Source organism: Lissotriton helveticus, chromosome 7 (genome assembly GCF_964261635.1).
Source record: "Lissotriton helveticus chromosome 7, aLisHel1.1, whole genome shotgun sequence".
In the NCBI taxonomy this organism is placed as follows: domain Eukaryota; kingdom Metazoa; phylum Chordata; class Amphibia; order Caudata; family Salamandridae; genus Lissotriton; species Lissotriton helveticus.
The window spans coordinates 50,532,679-50,553,274 of record NC_136068.1 but is presented as its reverse complement, the minus strand read 5'-3'; the positions used below and the strand labels follow the sequence as shown (position 1 = coordinate 50,553,274).

General features: G+C 43.7%; 1 protein-coding gene across 1 annotated transcript in view; it reads right to left on the bottom strand.

The window, feature by feature from the left end:
* LOC144768004 (ovostatin-like) overlaps positions 1-20,596 on the bottom strand; it is a 249,450-nt gene that overhangs the window by 148,151 nt on the left and 80,703 nt on the right. The window contains exons 9-13 of the mRNA XM_078651396.1: positions 19,814-19,928; positions 17,874-17,989; positions 16,640-16,798; positions 8,678-8,914; positions 7,244-7,301 (exon numbers count right to left, since the gene is read on the bottom strand). Coding sequence (XP_078507522.1) covers positions 7,244-7,301; positions 8,678-8,914; positions 16,640-16,798; positions 17,874-17,989; positions 19,814-19,928 — 685 coding nt within the window. The remainder of the gene's footprint in view (positions 1-7,243; positions 7,302-8,677; positions 8,915-16,639; positions 16,799-17,873; positions 17,990-19,813; positions 19,929-20,596) is intronic.

Here is a 20,596-nt window from a genome sequence, read left to right as displayed (position 1 = left end):
ATGAGGCCCTTGGAGAGTAATAACCCTCCTAAAATGATTTTCTCCCTGCTAAAAAAGATGCAACATTCCAATGAGAAAGTTGATTCTCCGATTTCTTCCAACACTCAGTTTGAGGAACTAGCAGATTTTTTTGTGCGTAAGGTAGAGATCACTTATAACAACCTGCACACTGTCCCCCTTCCACCAGCTTGCCTATTAATCGCCCAGCTGAGTTTGAGGACAGGTTAAATGTCTCTAAAACAACTTTGTGCTCCTTTCCCCTACTTTCGCTCCCCGAGATTGAATCCTTGTGCCTTAAAATTAAATCAGGCTCTCCAGCTGATCCGCTGAGACAAGATCAGCTTCGTCAAGTTCTTAACTCAATCTTTCCAGCGATAAGGGAATTGGTTAATTTGTCTCTGTTCTCTGCTTCAATTCCGGCAACCTGGAAGCATGCAAAAGTTATACCTCTTTTAATGAAGCAGTCTCTGGAGCCATCAGACCCGAGCAACTTCCGGCCGATCTCTCAGCTCCCTTTCTTAGCTAAGGTTACTGACTTATATGTTAACACGGTTCTGGCGGAATTTGTGGAGCACAATAAAACGCTGGATCCCTCACAAAATGGTTTTCGTCCACGTCATAGTACGGAAACAGCACTGTTGGCTTTGACTGAGGATATCCGCAGCTGCCTAGATATCGGGAACTCGGCGGCCTTAATTCTGTTGGATTTAAGTGCCACCTTCGACTCTGTTTCCCATGACACTCTTCTAGGTCGTCTACATGATATGGGAGTCAGGGGGTCGGCTTTGGCGTGGTTCCAGTCCTTCTTGGAAGGCAGAACTTTTCAAGCGGTGGTACCACCTTTCCACTCCCAGGAGCATGTCATCAAGTATGGGGTTCCTCAGGGCTCGATATTGAGCCCTGCGCTTTTCCACATCTATGTGCAATCAGCAGAAAACGCTGGCTACCCAAACATTTTGACTAATTTACTGAGTTGACCTTGTGGAGGGGTGGTCATTTGTGTGGGCACTGGGCAGGCAGGAGGGGGCTGACCTGTTGGTGCGCCTGGACCTTTCTGCCTTACCCCGGGATGCCTAGAGTTGAACATTTTTCGGGTGTTATTTGCCTGGTGGCAGCTACCCTGGCAGGAATGGAATGCCATGCGGTGCCCTGGTATATGTGTTGGTATGGATCTGCGGGAATTGTCCGTCCCTCTGTGAGATGGAGGGGAAGTTGCCGCTAAGGTATGCATGCCAATAATCCCCGGGATGCCCTCGGCTGAGGGCATGAGAGATGGATAAGGAAAAGAGGCCTTCTGGCACCATGCATTCTGGAGTTTTGCGCTGTGGTGGAGAGTAGAACTGATTGTAGTATTGCTTGTACATTCTTTGAACTGTTTTTTGGATTTTATTACCTGTAGTTTCATAACTATTGTGCTTCTCATTTTCTCATTTCTTACTGAACTGATGCTGTGTGAATTAAAACCATAATCGAAGTCTCTCTCCTTGTGAGTCTTCTCAATTGGGGGCAGCGACTTGAGTGCACTATCTTGAAGTTCATTCAATCAATCAGGGATTTGTGAAGCACACTACTCACCTGGGCACTGGGGGCCAGGTCTTGAGGCTCTTCCTCAATGCTTGTATGGCAGTCTTGGTGCTGTGGTTGCTGCAGAATCTGGATTGGGAGGAGTCAAGGATTGAGTTAGCTTCAATGAAGTTCGTGAGCTGGATGTTAATGATCTTCTCGGTGACTTTGGCTGTGAAGGGGAGGAGCGAGATGGATCTGTTGCTCTTGAGGTCCGTTTGGTCTGCGGAGGGCTTCTTGAGGAGGGGCTTGACTTCTGCACGTTTCCAGTCATCGGGGAACTTGCCGGTTTCGAAGGTGGAGTTGATGGTGCGTCGTAGTTCGGGTGCTATGGCAGTGGAGTCTCTGTGGAAGATGTGTGGCGGGCAGGGGTATGTGGGGAGCTCCTAAGTGTATGCTGTACATGATTGTGGCGGTGTTTTCTGTAGTGACAGGGGTCCAGTTGGAGATGGTAGGCTGGTGTTGCTGGAGTTAAGAGTGGTGTCGGTGCCTTGTTTCTGTTCGTTGAAGTTGTCGTAGAGGGACTTGATCTTGAGATGGACGTAGGAGCTGAGTTTGTCGCAGAGGTCCTGGGAGGGCATGACTTCTGAGGCTTCACTGGGGTGTTGTGATGCTGAAGAGTTCCCTTTGAGTTGCTGGAGTTGGCGTGGATTCTGACCTGGATGAATTTCCTTTTTGTGGATCTGATGCGTTGGTGGTATTCTGCCATGGTGGTTTTGTAGCTAATCTGTGCTTCCGGGGTTTTGATGTTTCTCCATGCTTTTTCGAGACTTCTGCAGGTGCATCGGAGTTCGGTGGTGAACCAGGTGGCTTTCGTGACGGGCTGTCTGTCGGAGTTCCAGAGGGGGGCTGAGCTTGTCTGCGCAGTTGGTGATCCATCTGTGGAGTTCGTTGGCTGCAGATTCAGCGTCGGCCGTAGCGGGAGTTTGACATGAGAAGCAAGCAAGGAAGGTAACACACATATTGTAAAGCAAGTGTCTTGAAATTTATGAAGCAAATACATTTCAGCCATGAATTCCTCAGTCCAGGGATGAGCATTAACAAACGCATTGTCACTGGTCTTTGAGAGGTTTCATAACAGTATCCTTCTGACAGTCAGACCCAGGTGGCACACAGACCTTTGGCTGAAGCCTCAAGTGGGGCAGTTAGAATGACTTGCTTAGGACCTAACCGAATCAGAAACTCATTGTCAGCTTCTAACATGAGCACACAATCTTGTAACAACCAGGGGCTTTGCCAGATGCTCTACACTTGTACAAAAAACAAAGAATGTGAATGTAACAACCTCGGGGAGGAATACAGCCTTTACAATGCAGCTCAATCCACGCTGTGCCTTGACAACGTGCTCTGAACCACAAATGCATCTTTACAACGCATTCCTATACCATGCAATTCATTACAATGACTTGCTTTAAGGAAAGCGTTCTTGGATTGATGTTGGACCTAAAGTACAACATTTTATCTACTGTTGTGCAGAGTTGAGTTGGAATAGTAAATTATACAATTCGAACTCCAGCACTTTCTGTAAGACAAGTCGTTGTATCAACTTGCGTGGTACAGAAACGCCGTGTAAAGACGCATTAGTGGTTCTGACCACATTGTGAAGGCATGTGGGCTAAATGCCTGCGTGGTTCTTACATAATCCCTCTGGGGGCATCTCACATGATCCTGCTAGGCTTGGGTTCCCGAGGGGAGGAAGAGTTAGATCTGGACTTTCTGCTGGGAAGAATGCTCACCTCTTCAGACAACAGACCCAGTGAGGCCACTTTTTTGACACCTTTGAGGAGGAGTACATGATTGAAAGTGGGCAGCTGATAGTTGTAATAATATCAGTGCCTTGAAACCACCATCAACACCTCAAGCCGCAAGTCCTAATAGATGTAAACGGGTCATTTTTATAAGGCGCTCACCAATTTGGTGGCCGTTCGGTGTGATATAGCTGGTGAATACAGTTAGAGAGCACAGAAGCAAATGGCAACCAAAAACCAAATAAAAACCAAAAAAAAACAACACAACTAAATGTGCACACTTTTCAACAATTTTAAAGAAATCTCCCATTCAACAAGACGACTCTGCCAGCCATAGGACACAATTAAAGTCGATCTGCCTTTTGATTGGAACATTGTAATACGCTTTCTCTTGCATTAATTCGAGGACAAAAAGAGGCATTTTTTTCAATTGATTACCAGCCCTCTTTCTGCCTGCACCCTAAAAGTCGCTCGCAGTTCCACATGAGCAACGTCTAGTGAGAACATGGATGTTTTAAGGGTGTGCAAAATATTTATAAATAAATATTGTTCGCGAATTTCCCAATTGGAGGGCTAGCCATGTTCCGCAGAGTTTCCAGTTTCGATAAAACAACACATTCACATAGCTCCTCCCTGCAAACGGTTTGCCTCGCATCCCACCATCCTACCCCTCCCCTCCCCGCCATTGCTACTTGGTGCTGAAAACGGATTTGTCACTTTTAGGGAGTTAAATTTAACAGCGCTTTCCTCAAGACTTTTAATATAGCTGCAGGACATTGGTGATCCTTTTTTCCTTGTAAGAAAAAGTCAGGAAAATCCAGATTTGACTGCAAAAACCTACAGGCAAACTTTGCAAACTAGATATAGTAATTGTAGTGTTTACGAGAATTACACAAAGTTCACGAGAGACAAGTTCGAAAGGAGATCCTTTAACCCGTTACGTGCTCGTGACGGAACCACTCAATTCCGTGCCTGCGCGGCTGAATTGATGAGCGGGCGGGCCGTGATGGAACCACTCCGTCATTAGCACAGCGCGCCTGTGTCTCGGACAGATTGGTTCCGTCACGAGCATGGTGGCGTTGCTGAGGAATTACCGCCGCGGCCAAGGGGTTAAACAGCTTGTGCTGAAATGGGATAACAAAAAAACAAAACTGAAAGAAGACCATAACCTACCTGTCAATCAGATGTATTGCTGGTTGACTTCACTTCATGGTAGTGGACTCAACTTTGTGGTAGTTCCCGCACTGTTCTTCTCAGCAGCACCGAATCCCTTTTAGTGGGACCTCTCAGCCTCGCGGGGCCCTCTTCAGCTATAGCCTGCAGTTTTGTTCCACTGAAGATTTTTGACTTCCAAAAAATGTGTATAATCTGAAGGTAACAATCTTCACTGGGCTCAACGAGATCTGCTCCCCATTGACAACTACTTTCTTGGCCTGGAAATCTAGCCTCTCCCGCCCGGAGCTTTTCCATCCCTTGTCAACAGATTCACTGAGACTTTGTCCATCAGCTCCCTGGCATCAACAACTTCACCTGGGACACAGCTGCCTTGCCCTGCTGAACTCTAACTTCTCAAGAACTTTCTGCTGGATGTTTTCTAGTCATAAGGTAGAGTCCTAGGGTAAGTGGAGACCAGGCCAAATCGACCTTGTATATCTGACCAGAACGGCCGGCCTTAACTTTCAACTTTGACCCGGTCTCACTTTACTAGATGCCTGCAATTGGCTCTTAGATTGTTTAGGAGCTATGTTTCACTAAAAACTGTAAAAATGTATAACTCTGATTCTACTGATTGGATGGAATTTACGTTGTTGTCATTTTACTTATTTAAATGTTCTCTATTTTTCTAAATAGAGTTGGGATTTTTCTTTTTTTTAAAAAATATGTTTATTTGTTTTTTTCTAACAATTTAGCACTCTCCCCAAACCCACCCCCACCCTCCCAGGTCAGACAAGCGAATATACAGTTACATAATTGTATATTCTCATAGTTTCATGCTTTCATAATCATGTTACGTTATCCCCAGCAGAAAGTAATTTTACAACATACCATACAGTTGAGTATTCTTCATTATATACCACTAGGTATTGCTTTGGGATCGACACCGTTCTATTAAAGGAGATCAGTTTCTCAACCCCGTTTTGCGCCATTTCCTGCCTTTCCTTTTATAGATAGCAGCCTCCAGATTAGAGATTGCTAGTAGCCGAGCTAGCCTCTGATGAAAAGACAGTGCAATAGGATCCAGCCAAGCCGAGGCTATACATATTCTTAACACTGCCATTGCAATAAAAACAAGCTTATGACCAGTTCTAGGATTGCTAGGATCTGTGGCCCCTAGTAGGATAACTTCACTAGACAGAGCTATATCGCTTTTCAATACGGTTGACAGGAATTTCTCAATGTTTCGTTTTAATAAGTTAGTCCATCGCAAGTAGGGAGGATATGTACACAATCAGCATTGAATAACATACATCTAGGACAGCATGACCCCTTGCCACTCCCCCATTTGGCAATTTTGTCTGGAGTGTAGTACAGAAAAAAGCATGTTTTATAGAACTGTGCTTGGAGTTTTGTGGACATAAGAATTGTTTGAGACATTGAGTAGGCATAGTTAAATTCATCCATAGTAGTACCTATTTTCCCCTGCCACTTCTGTGACGTTTTCTCTAGATCATCCGGAAACAGCGCATTTAAAAGGACATATATTCCCCCAATAGTGCTTTTTTTGATGTGCATTAATGTTTCCACTAAGTTTATTTTTTCAGGCAGAGCCCTTCCCCCGCCCTTCGTAATAAAAAGTCTCTGATTGGAAGATATTTAAAAAAGTCCTGCCAGTCCAGTTGAAAGTTTTCCCTTAGTTCTTCAGAGGATTGTATCCCTGCAGGGGAGAAGAGGCACCCTATGTGAGTTATTCCTGCCGCGTTCCCCTTGTTAATACAGTTGTCTGTATAAAAATTTCCGGCAGAGCAGGGTTATCCCTTAGCGGGGTATAAAATTATATTCACCCTATACTCAACTTTCTTCTCACAGCCTTCCATACCTTAAACCCACTGAAGATTTGGGATTTTTCTAGTGTTGTGTTTCATTTTATTAGGGGTGGGTGCTGCATAAATACTTTACATAGTGCCTTTAAGTTAAGCCTGACTGCTTTTGTGCCAAGTTACCCAATAACCTCGTCCGTGCTTATGACGAGCTCAGCTCATCATGACACCCATGGCGCTCGAACGCAGAGATAATTCCCTCGCTGTGCTGAGCGTTCTATTGAAACGGGAGTGGTCACGATGAACTCAGCTCGTCATGAGTCACGGTGCCGCTGTGCTCAAGACGAGCTCAGCTCGTCATGACACGCGCGGCGCTCACACGCGGGGATAATTCACTCGCTGTGCTGAGCGTTCTTTTGAAACGGGAGTGGTCATGACGAGCTCAGCTCGTCATGAGTCACGGTGCCGCTGTGCTCAAGACGAGCTCAGCTCGTCATGACACGCGTGGCGCTCGAACGCGGGGATAATTCCCTCGCTGTGCTGAGCGTTCTATTGAAACGGGAGTGGTCATGACGAGCTCAGCTAGTCATGAGTACAGTGCCACCGTGCTGCGTGGCGAGCTGAGCTCGTCACGAGCACCGCGGCGCTGCAGGGATCTCCCCCACCCCCCAGCACAGCAGGGGAATTAGCCCCACGGGGAAGGGGTTAAACCAATTTCATTCACCTTGTGATTCTGCCTTCATGACCTGTGAGACCAGAGCTGACTAAGAGCACAAGAGAACGAGAACCTCTTGTAACCCCTTGTGAACCTCAATTGATTTCCGTGCAGAGAAGTCCAACACATATTAGTGCTCAATGTTGATGATGTGGTTAGGAGAGGCATTACTTTAAACTTTTGTGAAATAAAGATTAATCAATATGGAAAAGGAATTGGAAAGGATTGCTCATACTCACCACGGTCCAAGGTGATTTTCCCTTCGCCAGTTCTCTTGAATTCAGCTTTGGACATGACCTAAGGGCAGAGGGTTATTGCTGTGTGAGTAAGGTATGGCACAGTCATGCACAATTGAATACTGCTTTCTTTATATTATGACCTTTTCTCTGAAAGGGCTTCACTTCTATAGAATATACTGACTACCACTGAGTGTAGCCCTTGCACCAGCCCCAGAGTGCTCCCCTTAAGGCCCAGTAACAGCCACACTGAGTGTAGAGTGTGGGGGCCCCTGGTGGTCTGTGATGGCAAGGTTATAGTCCCCCCGGTCTTCTATAAACTTCAAAGAGCTCCCAACACTGTGGTCGAGCCCACCCCGACTTCTAGGCATCGGGGTGACCCGATGATGATGCATGACACCCCAGGGTGTGTGAGGGTAACTAAACAAAAAAGAATCCTCTCCTTGCTCACCCATTGGTGAACTTACACGTAATTCCATACACTTCATGCTTCACAACCCCCCATTTAAGTGCATTTTTGATTGACTACCGCCCGGTTGGTTGGAGTAATTTTGTGTTGTGTTATGATTTCATGAGGGAGCCCAGTTTCCTCTCAACCCTCCAGGCCAGTTTCCTCTCAACCCTCCAGGCATTGAAAAAGTATTTCACAAGCCTTCTTTGTGTACACACAAAAAAGGTTCAATCAGTATCATATTCTAACTTACCACTGGTTGTCAATGCAGGGCCAGAGTCTGCACACACCATAACCTTAGCCCAGCTCTGGCTGGACCCAGGTTGTCATTGCTCCATTAACACATGGCTGGACTCAGCGGATGTAGAACCAAGACTGGTCTACTTGTGTGTGTTCTGCCTCCAGAGCACCAAGTAATGCCAGAAGAGGGGAGAGCTACATTAGCACCTGATGGTAAGACCTCATGCAATGCAAGCACAGACCACTAGAAGTCACTGACACCCTGATGACTGCCTGCTCCCACTGAGGTCCCCAGTCAATGTCATGGCCTAACTAGGCACTAGATGTCACTATAACACTTCTTTTGTTCATTGGGTAGTAGGTCAAATGTCCAAATCATATGGTCAGAAACACCAAAAGGTAGAAATTTGAAGCCTGAAAAACAATTAGGTTGAAAGCAAAAAGTTTGAAAAGTAAGGGAATTTGTAAAAAGTTTGAAAAGATCGCAAGGGCAATTTAGGGTAAGGGTTAGTCAAATTTGTATGCGATATATAATAAAAGTTACTATCTTCGACCTCGATTTCTCTTCAGGTTCGCCTTAGGATTTTAGTCAATGGTATTTTAAAATGACCAGTTCCTGGTAGGCGGGCCATGGCCCAAGCTCCACTGGCCTTCAGAAGATTTGATCTAAAGTAATACTTCCTGTGCACCCACCAACCACAACTACTACTACCCAGTCTGCATATGGCGCCTTACACGACACTCACCTTGTATGTAGCGGTGACTGTGCTGCTTTTGGACAGCAGCGAAGTTCTGTTCAGGATGCACTCTGCTTTGATGGTGACCGACTGCCCACAGCGCAGCTCTCCCTCAACAGGCTTTATTTTCAGGAAGCTTCCACTCGGCGAGTAGCAACGTTGGAGAGTCAACTGAGGGTAGTTGTTGGGCTGCCCTGTCCAGCTTGGGCTGGATTCGAAGCATTGCTGGTTTTGGTCATACCGAGCCTGCTCAAGGGAAAGGACACCGTGGAGAGAAAGAGAAACAATGAACAAGCATTGGCAATGCCAGTCGGTCTAGCTTATGAATGAAAGTACCTGTTGTGTCATTGATGGCTGTCGACAGACACTCATTAAGCCATCACACACGCACTCTGTCATTCATCTCTGCACTCATGCAACCATTCATCAATCCACTGGATTATCCGTCCATTCATCCTTTGGCACAATCGCAATAAAATCAGCAGAATAAGCAAGAAAAATTAAGGGGCAGATGTATGAACATCGAGATTTGCGAATCTCAAATAGCGATTTTTTAGAAATCGGTATTTGACATTTGCAAATTGGTATGTATGTAAAAATCACATTATTTAGCGATTTCTTAAAATTCCTTAATCGCGATTAGCAAATTGCGAATTGCATTTAACTAATCATTTCCCATTCATTTCTATGGGCCAGGAGGCCCATAGGAATGAATGTGAAGTTATTCTCAATTTGCGATTCGCAATTTGAGAGTCGCAAATTGAGAATTATTTCAAGGGTGCAAGGGTGTCATAAAGACACCCTGATGCACCCCTTAAATTCACATGTGTGCGCATATGGCACACATACATGCCCTAAGGGCATGTATGTGCGTCACATGGCACCTTCACAAATGCAAAAAAGTGCTTTTGTGAAAGAAATTACAAATTACCACCAACTTCAAGTTGGTGGTAATTTGCGATTTCTTAATGAGAAATTGCACAACTTGGGTGCTTCATACATTGCATTTAAGGAATCGCAAAATTTGCGATTCCTTAAATGCAATCAGAAAATAAGGAATCACAAATTTGCGATTCCTTATTTTGCACTCAAATTTTCTACATACATACCATTTAGCGGAAATGATTTCGCAAACGCCAAAATGTTGCGAATTTCGGCGTTTGCGAACCAATTTGAGCTTCATACATATGGCCCTAAAAGAATACATGTGGGAAAAAATAAAACATTTTGCATTCTAAACATGCTGGGCATATGTTTGCAATAAAAAAACTAAACGTAGCAGTGGGTGTTCGTCTTGTGAATGAATTTTTAAAAACGATAGACTATTTAAAAGTCAAAACGTAGCTGCCATATTTAGCACCAATGTGTTGGCCCTCTTGGAATGGTAAAACAATGATACAATATAGACAACAGCAATACATAATGATCTCCTGGTTTAGAGGAAGTGACCATGTGGAATGCCCCGGACCACAGGTGAAATTAGCAGCAAACTAGCAACTTGTTAGCTCTGCCGTGAGAGGGGTAGTATCCCCTTAAGAAATATTAAAATATAAAGAGGCGAACAAGAAGAATCAAAAGAGAACTATAAAAGAAGAAAATTCTAAACAAAAGACCTGGTCAATCATAAGATGGCATCATGCAGTTTTCTGCCATGGATGGAAAGAGAGTGAAATTACACTCAGACAGACCAACTGGTATAATAGAGTGGACCCAAGGTCCTCTATGTATGTAAGTATATAGATATTTAATTTAACCCCTTTACTGCTGCTCCCCCCCCCCCCCCCCCCAAATGCTGAGCCCTTTATTGGCTATTTGGGATAGTTTGTGGTTTGGGTTTCTTAACTTTTTTTCCACATAAGCTATCCATGGCAAATTTGCATCCTTTTTCCCAACATCCTGGGAGTCTAAAGGCACCCAGGGTTTGTGAATTTCCCTGGAGGGGACTAAGAAATTAGCCAAAATACAGCAAACCTTTTGGGAAAATTCGAAAAAAAGTGCTGAAGAAGAAAGCATCTGGTTTCTTCCCTGCAAATGGTAAAAACAAAGGGTTTGCTGTGCTAATATCACCATCTTCACAGCTTTCAGTAACAGGCAGACATTTGTCAGAAAACCATAATTTTCTTCACAGTTTTGGCATTTTAGTGGGTCATAGCCTATTTTTTGTGCTTTCAACATCCTTCCAGTTAGTGGTAGAAATTGATGTGAAAGCAATAATGGATGCAGGAAAGCTATACATTTCAGAAAAGTGGATAACATTCCAAATTTAGCAAGGGTCATTTGTGTAGAACCTTCAGGTTTTCTACTAGAAAGTAATAGTTGAAATAAATATTGAAAACAAGTTGAAAAAAAAAATTTATGCCTGCCTTTTCATCCGTAACTGCTTCTAAGTATGGCAGATGTTTAAAAGCAAAATACTATTACGCTTACTGGCCCTTCTGGTTGCTGAAGTATATAGGACTTTTAGGTTCTCCCAGAACCCAAGGTGCCCAGAGCCAATATCTGAGCTGCACCTTGCAATAGTGTTTCATTGTGTACCGGGTATACATCAATTCACTTTCTAAAATATAAAGAGTGAAAATATTGGTATCAAGGAAAACTATGTATTTACCAAATGGAAACAACATATGGAGTTAAGAAGCAGTGGTTGTTTGCACAACTCCAAATATGTAGGTACCTATACTTGCATGTGAATTAGTGGGCATTTTTGAAAATGACTTCTTTTTTACACACTGTCTTACATTTGGTTGCAGAAATGCATAGAAAGTCAATTGGTAATAACACTTGTTCTACTATTTTTTGGTCCCCTAAGCCTCGCGATAAAAATGATACCTCACTTGTGTGGGCAGGCCTAGAGGCCGCAACAGGAAACGGCCCAAAATGCAACGTGGACGCATCACATTTTTTTCCGTTGAAAACTGATCCTTTTTTCGCAAAGTGCCTAGCTGTGGATTTTGGACCCTAGCTCAGCCGGAACGTTGAGAAACCTAGCAAACCTATACATTTTTTAAAACTAGACACACTGGGGATTTTAGGATAAGGTGAGTCGTGTGGCTGTCACAGGGTTCTGTTAGCCAGAAACCCTTGCAAACCTCAAACTTTGTCTAAAAAACAAATGTCCTCACATTTCTGTGATGGAAAGTTCTGGAATCTGTGGGAAGCCACAAACTTCCTTTCACCCTGAATTTTCCCAAGTCTCCCGATAACAATGGTACCTCACTTGTGTGGGTAGGCCTAGTGCCAGTGGCAGGAAACAGCCCAAACGCAACATGGGCACATCACATTTTTCCAGTGAAAACAGACCCTTTTTTTGCAAAATGCCTAGCTGTGGATTTTGGACTCTAGCTAGGCCAGCATGCAGGGAAACCTAACAGATCTATACATTTTTTTAAACTAGACATCCAGGGGAATTCAGAATAAGGTGAGTTATGTGGCTCTCACAGGGTTCTATTACCCAGAAACCCTTGCAAACCTCAAACTTTGTCTAAAAAAACAAAATGTCCTCACATTCTTGTGATGGAAAGTTCTGGAATCAGTGGGGAGTCACAAACTTCCTTTCACTCTGCATTTTCCCAAGTGTCCTGATAAAAATAGTATGTCACTTGTGTGGGTAAGCCTAGTGGGCGGGACAGAAAACGGCCCAAAAATGCCCCCCCTTGCAAAACTAGGTAATTTTGTGATCGATAATTTTGATGTCTCCACAAAAAGTTTTGGGCACTTGCCTGCCGTGGGTATTTAGCCAACCCACACAAGTGAGGTGCCATTTTTATCGTGAAACCTGGGGTAATGCTGGGTGATAGGAAATGTATGTCAGCCCGGTGATCACACACCTTTGCCCCACAGAAATGTGAGAAAAATTTGATATTCCCAGCTAAAATTGAGGTTTTCAGGGGATTCTGGGTAGGAAAACGTTGGAGGATCCACAAAAGCCATACCTCCCTAAACTCCCCTGGGTATCTAGTTTTCAGAAATGTCTGGATTTAGTAGGTTTCCCTAGATGGCCGCTGAGCCTAGGACCAAAAACGCAGGTGCCCCTTTGTAAAACCAGGTTACTTTGTGATAGATATTTTGATGTCTACACCAATACAAAGAGAGGTACCATTTTTATTGGGAGACCTGGGAGAATGCTGGGTGAGTGGAAATGTGCGGCTCCCTGTCTGTTCCATCACAGAAATGTGAAGATGATGTGTTTTGTTTTTACACAGTTTGAGGTTTGCAAAGAATTCTGGGTAACAGAACCTGGTGAGAGCTATGCAAGTCACCCCATCCTTGATTCCCCTGGGTGTCTAGGTTTCAAGCATGTACAGGTTTGCTAGGTTTTCCAAATGGCTGGCTGAGCGAGGGTCCAAAATCTCGGCATATTTCGAAAAAAGTGCCAGTTTTCACTAGAAAATGTGATCTATCCATGTTGCATTTCGGACTGTTTCCTGTCGCAGGCACTAGGCCTACCCATGCAAGTGAGGTACCATTTTTTATTAGGAGACTTAGGGGAATACAGAATTGGAGAACAACTTTTATTACCAATTGACTTTTTATGTATTTCTGCATTCCAAAATCCACAGCTAGGCACATTGCAAAAAAACCGTCAGTGCCTAGTGGGCTTTCTGCTGCCCTGGTGGGGGAGGGCTGTGGGTGGGGGCAGATCAAGGGGGGAGAAAGACTGTGGCCATTTTTGGGGAGGGAAGCATTGGCATGCCTCGCCTGGGCAGTTCCCACCCCTATGTATATAAAAACCCAACATAAACGTTCATTCTGGGCAGCACTCACCCTTTCACATCCTTGGTGCCGAGTTGGTTTTCTGCCCCTCCAGGGTGCAAAAATTAGGGGCTATTGCCCCCATCGGCTTCCTGGGGGTGGGGGGGAATAAAGATTGTGGTATTTTGTTTGGGGGTGGGGGCATTGGCATGCCCATTTTGAGCAGCCCCCCACTATAAGCATAAATAAAATAAATCCCAGGGGCCTAGTGTGCTAGGGTGCTCGAGTTATAGTTAGCTGAACTAACTATAACAGGAGAATTTCTATGGTTTGTACGAGTGAAATGTCCAACTAACTATAACGTCCCTGAAACCTATGGTTTTTTCAGTGAATTTCTACGTTTTTTAAAATGCTAATTTCTAAGCGCCACAGAGCTGCATTGCAGAGAGGTGTAAAAAGGGGCAAGGCCTGTACCACCTCTCTGCAACTCAGCCCTGTGACGCTTACTGGAGGTAACTGGTGGGCTAGTTGGCCCCCAGGGACCCCCAGTATTGAAGGGGAATTCATTCCCCATTGTAAAACGCGCCACAGGGCGCGTTTGCAGACTTTTGCTGTGAGGGGGCAGGGCCTCCGGCATGATCCCGGGTTTTGTTTTATTTTATTTTTTAAGAAGGGAGACTGTGTGGCCCCCCTTCTTTGTACTTTTTTTGGGCCCTGGGGACCCCACCCCCCAGGGCATGGCCACGTGATTGTAATTCCTTTGTTATGAAGGGGGGGCTGAGTGGCCCCCCTCCTGAGGCCTCTATTGGCCCCCATCCCCCAAGGCCGGCCTTTATTTCTTTTTTTTAATTGATTTTATTTTTGAGGAGGGGGGCCGCGTGGCCACTTCTAGCCCTGGGGACCCCATCCCCGGGGCTGGCCTTCTCCTTTGGGGACTGTGAGGGGAGCCCTAATGCCCCCACAGTCCCTGCCTGATCCCTGTGTCCTGCCAGAGCCGGCATTGCTTTTCCACACGGGGAGCTTCCAGTACACTACTCTCCTCAATACATGACTGCGCACACATGGCACATACCCTGTCAGACCACTCCCCGGTACTATTACAGAGAGGGCTGACAGATGTGAATTTCAACAAGCAAGCTTGGCGATTCCCCCAATACTCTTTATTAGATACAGTTCTTGTATGGAGCCAGGCACGGCGATTGACGATTTCTTCCTTACAAATCTGGGCAGCGTCATGACTGTGGGTTCCATATGGGAAGCTTTCAAACTCTACATAAGGGGAATCACGATCTCAAAGCACACAGGTGTTCTTAAATCTTTTCGCTCCCAATTGCGCTAAGTGGAAATTACACTTAAGACACTAGAGGACAGGCTCCACGATACTGGAGACCCGCAGATACTTGCACAGATCAGGACACAAATTGCCGAATATAACAAATTAGCGGAAACCGAAGACACGTACTAGGGAAATATGCTGTTGCCCGGACTTACTCGGAGGATGACAGACCTAGCGCTACTCTGGCTGCAACAGTTCGACTTCCCAGGGGCGATAGCCACATCACCAGCGTTTACAACACTAAATACGAACTGGTAGACAGCACACCGGCTATACTGGAGCCTTTTGCTGTCTATCACACAGGACTCTACACCTCTAAGGGGGGCATTGCCTCTGAATCGGACGAGGAATATCTGGCCCACATAGCAATGACATGGTTGGAAAATAGCGATAGGAAAAGACTTATAGGCCCCTTGAGACCCACAGAAATAATAGCTGCACTGAAAGAAATGCCTAACGAAAACCCCCTGGCGCAGATGGACTGATATTCACCTTCTATAAGGCGTATCAAGATAAACGAATTCCCCACATTGTTAATTTATTTGAAGAGATGGCTAAATCGGGCAAAATGCCATCTTCTATAAGGGAAACTTCTATAGTTACCCTACTCAAGCCTGGGAAGCCTCCTGAGCATTGTTCTTCCTACAGACGACTATCATTGCTCAACACTGACACTAAACTTTGTGCAAAGGTGCTGGCAAACAGGTTAGACCCCCTGTTGCCTAGGTTATGGGGCCGGAACAGTCAGTATTTCTCCCTGGACATTCATTATCCTGTAACTTGCACACTCTGTTCATAACTATAGCTCGTATCCATCCCACGGTTACGGCAGCAGCACTGTTTATAGATATCGAGAAAGTGTTTGCCTCAGTAGAATGGAGATTTTTAAATGCGGTTCTACGTAGGGTGGGGGTTGGAGAATTTGCAACTGGTGGAGGTTCTATAAGCCCAACCAGTGACCCAGGTCAGGATCAACGGGACTCTATCTCGACCAATAGAAATAACCAGGGGCACAAGGTAGGGTTGCCCTCTCTCTCCCCTTCTATATGCCTTGGTGTCGGAACCGCTAGCATGTGCTATTAGGAAGGGGACTGCCACGGCATCTCATCCTAAAAGCAACTTGTAGTGCCATGTACGAATGGTTTGCAACCGAAATGTGGTCGTAAAACATTTGCATTTTACCACTAATGGAAAGTTGGTGGTAAACCAGTCACAAAGGGAAATGGATGCCCAATGGACCCCTTTGCATCTGTGGGTGTAAATATTTTGTAAGAGCAGGCAGTGGTCCCACAGACCAATGTCTGCTCTTAAAAAAGGAAACTGAAACTTTCATTTTACTTTTTGAAACACATTCCAATTTATTTTAAGGAAAATGGGCTGCATTATAAAAAAACTGCTTTATTTAAAAAGCAGTCACAAACGTGGTAGTCTGCCGACCCCAGTATGCCACTATTCCTGTGAGTGCCGGCCATTCCGAATAGGTCGCAATTTGCAACCTGCCTCATGAATATCAATGAGGCAGGTCCATTGCGACCCATTTCTAAATCGTAAACAGTTTCTCAAACATTATTGTACATTCCATTTTGCTAGTTGCAAATTGCAAGTTGCAAAAAAATCACAATATGCAACTCGCAAAATTGAATGGTCGTACACCTGGCCTAGATATGTTATCCTTCAAGTAACAAGGGCACCTAATGATCCCATGGTTGCTATTCTGCACAGCAATCCAGCACAGAGAAATTAACCTGGCAAGGAGAAGCAGGGGTGTGGCTATCAGTAGTGCAGCAGGTCCAGGGGCACCTTGACCCAGGAGTCTAGGGGTCTGATGCACTGAAAAGATGGCTGTATTTTACTGCCCAGGCAGTGAATGGAGGGCTCATTTACTTTCTTACACCATGGTCCATGGCACCATTGCTACGACGCAGACGCAAACCAAGACTCACCTCAAGGACGAGCTTGCCCCCCATATACTTTGAGGTGTCGAAGGAGAAGTTACAGTTGCCGTTCTTGTCTGAGACGCAGTTCGCCACATTGTCAAAAGCGATATAGAGAGCGATGCTTTGGTCACTGATGCCCTTGTTGTTGCCATCACGGAGAATGAGCTAAGGAGAAAAAAAACCCAGCAGTTTCATGCAACAAGTCGCGTTTATCTTCATACAACGGGGAACATCCTTTACAACGCGGATGTTACCCCGCAGTGCAATTATGGCGCGTTTTTACATCGCAAGTCGTAACCACGACTTGCGCTGGAGGGCGCTCTAGGCTAAGGAATAGTAGATTTACTCTACCAACACCTTGCCTACTGTACGTAGGCTGGTGTTGGAATAGTAAATGTAACTATTCCTAAGTCCAGCACCCCTACAGTGCAAGTCGTGTAACGACTTGCGTTGTAAAAGACGCGATGTAAAGTACCACGATGTAATACATCGCGTGATAACAACGTACATCCATGAAACAGACAATATAAATAAACAAATATATAAATACATAAATGTGTAAGTTTTAGCAGACGCTTCATGCACATAGCTGCGTGCTAGCTTTGATAAGAAGGGTAAAACACCTCAATTAAAAAAATTCTATGTTTAGCAAATCTTTAATTTAATGAGTCAGGTAAAAATTATATATATATATGTATATATATATATATATATATATATATATATATATATATATATATACGAAATTATTATTTTTCTAAATATGTATTTACAATGACATCCTGTACTTATAAACTCCGATCAACAGTCGCGAAGGCAAAACGCCGAAACGCGTTTGTGTGGTTCCCGAAAAATAAAGAAACTGTGGACCTGATTTGCCTCTCCGGAGTACTGTGTTTTTCTGCGTGAAGGCATGAAATTCTGAGCATGATATATATCATGCTCAGAATTTCATGCCTTCACGCAGAAAAACACAGCACTCCGGAGAGGCAAATCAGGTCCACAGTTTCTTTATTTTTCGGGAACCACACAAACGCGTTTCAGCGTTTTGCCTTCGTCAGTGTAGTATATATGTTTAGCAAAAAGGGCAAATGAAATAAAAAATAAATGATATTTCGCGACTGTTGATCGGAGTTTATAAGTACAGGATGTCATTGTAAATACATATTTATAAAAATAATAATTTAGTTAAACTTCTGAGCTGGGAAACTATTCCCCCGATGAGGAGCACAGCACTTACTGAACCAGTGGTGTTGATGCCCTGCCTGTAGCAGGTGTCAGTGACCTGGTAGTTGAAATAAGGATTGGGCATCTGGCGTGAGACCCACACATTGGCACTCTTGAATACCTGTACACCTGTGTGATTAAAAAAAAAACAGAAGCAAGTGAGCAAAACTTCAGCTTCACAGTAGAATTCACTTTTAAATGCAGAGATCACATTCTCCCATACACACACACTTCTCCCCAGTGGAAAGTGCTAATGTAGAGATCTTCCTTTAAAACGCCTGTGGCCCTATATTACAAACATAGGCCATATCATGCATTCCTACTTTTGTATCTATGACTAAAAATTCCAAATTGGAAATACCAGATCTCGGAAAGTCATCCTTTTTGCCCTCGTCAGCACCAATTTTTGGACTGATGCTGTTGGCACTGGTTAATGAATCTGAATGTCCTAAAGTTAGGACTCCTAACTTTGCTACTACTAAATTGAGAATAATCCTAATTTTAAGACTTTCGGTATTCACAGAAGGCATTTAGGAGTCCTAAAGTTAGGAGTCCTAACTTTACTACTACTAAATTGAGAAACATCCTAATTTTAAGACTTTCGGTATTCACAGAAGGCATTTAGGCGTCTTAAAGTTAGGACTCCTAACTTCTGTGAATACCGAAATGAGTAAGTGCCTTGTGTGAATACCAAAATGAGTAAGTGCCTTCTGTGAACACGAAAATGGTAGTAAGTTTAGGATTTTGTCTTAAGTTAGTTCTGTGAATTGGGCTCATAGACATTATCTAATATGCAGGTTAATCCAGGTTTCTTTTCTCAATATTTCCAAAAGAAGAATACCCAGATAACCAAAGGTCTTATAAGCACACTTCAGTTATTTTACACGGCCTATAACAGGTAGTCCATTGCCAGGGGCCAATTGAATGTCGTCTTTTAACATCCTATTCAGTCTCCATAAAAGACCATTTTCCCTTGGATTGGATACAGCTATTCTGATGTGGTGAATGTTCCTATTTGTCACATAGTCCTTAAATTCAGCAGAACAAAAATGTGAACCATTGATTTTAACAATTGTTTCTAGTTATCCCTCTTTAAGAAAATGTTTCTCCTTATATTGTATAACCGTAGTACTGCATTAACAAATTCCAGATCAAACCACTAGAGTAATAATCAAATGATTCTCTAATCCTATTTTTGTTTGGCTTCTACCAAGATGACTTTGATGATCAAATATCATCATTCTACTTTTCAAACAAACAGAGGGTATCAATTTCATCCATCTCTTTAGTCCAAATTCATATTCAGTTAATTAATCTTTTATACAAGTAAACCTTTCCCAACCTTCCAATTGCAATGGCCAGCCTTTTTATGAATTAGTTAAAATAATAAGACACTCCGGTTGTGAAAATTCTGGCCCAAGTGCGGATGTAGACTTAGGACAGTCGTAAGTGCATTCTGTGAATACCATGAGTAGTAAGTTTAGGATTTTGTCTCAGACTGGTTCTGTGAATCGGGCCCATAGTTATTATTGTTACCATCAACTTCCCAACTATCGGTCCATCAACCAGAGGAAAGAAGTTGATATGAACGCTCAGTTAGTTATTTAGAGTGTTAGATACAAGCCTATATACACTGATTTATTTAGTCGTTGGGACTAAATTATAGTGTCATTCAGCAGATCTTTATATTGTGGGGTGAGTTTGTGTTATGGGCCCATTGAATGTTGTTGTGAGGTTATTGATTATCGATCCCTGATTGGCGCTGGTTTACTGTAGGCATACTAGTAGTGTTCATGCAGAACACAAGAATTATGTGATAGTTGGTCGGTGGCATTAAAGTTTGTAAAACATATACAGTTATGTTATGTTATGTTCTTCCAGATTCAGTGGTTGTGATTCTTGTCTGACCAATTAGCACTTCTGTAGGAATTGAATACTGTGGTGACCTCTCACCTGTTCCTTTTTCGGTAATTGTTGCTTCAATAATTAGGTTGTCCTGTAAGCCCCGCTGGTTAAGCTGGAACAGCTGCAGGTCGACTTTTACAGTGAATGAACCATCGGGTTTTAACTGTAAAGAAAATAAATCGATGAAATGGGACAATCATCTCCGACGGTAATACGGATCGAGCAAAGAGGGAGTTCAAGAAAGTAAAGCACGTGCAAAGCTTATATTTTTTCCCATTGATAGCATTATAAGAAAGTGTTTGTTATTTTTTATTATTAATTCATATAGAAAGTGCAAATATAGAGGGAAAACAAGAAAAAATTTAATTTAAAACTTTAGATGCATAGGAAAGTAAATAAATGGGAATCGATCAGAGCACCCAGTAGTAAGATAAGGGAGGTTTATGACCCTGGCAAGTGGGTGAACTTGCCACGTTTACATGGCAGTTCAAACTGCGTGCAGACACTGCAGTGGCAGGACTGAGATACCTTTTCAGGGCTACTCATGTTGGTGGCACAATCAGTGCTGCAAGCCCACTAGCAGCATTTGATTTACAGGCCCTAGCGCAGTCAGTGCACTTTAATGGGGACTTACCAGTAAATCAAATATGCCAATCATGGAAACACCAATCCATAAACACAATTTACCCAGAGAGCATATGCACTTTAGCAATAATCAGCAGTGGTAAGGTGCTCAGAGTCCTAAAGCCAACAACAACAGATCAGGAAAAAAAAGGAGGAAGAAGTAAAAAGTTTGTGGATAATCCTGCAAAAAGGGCGAAGTTCAACACA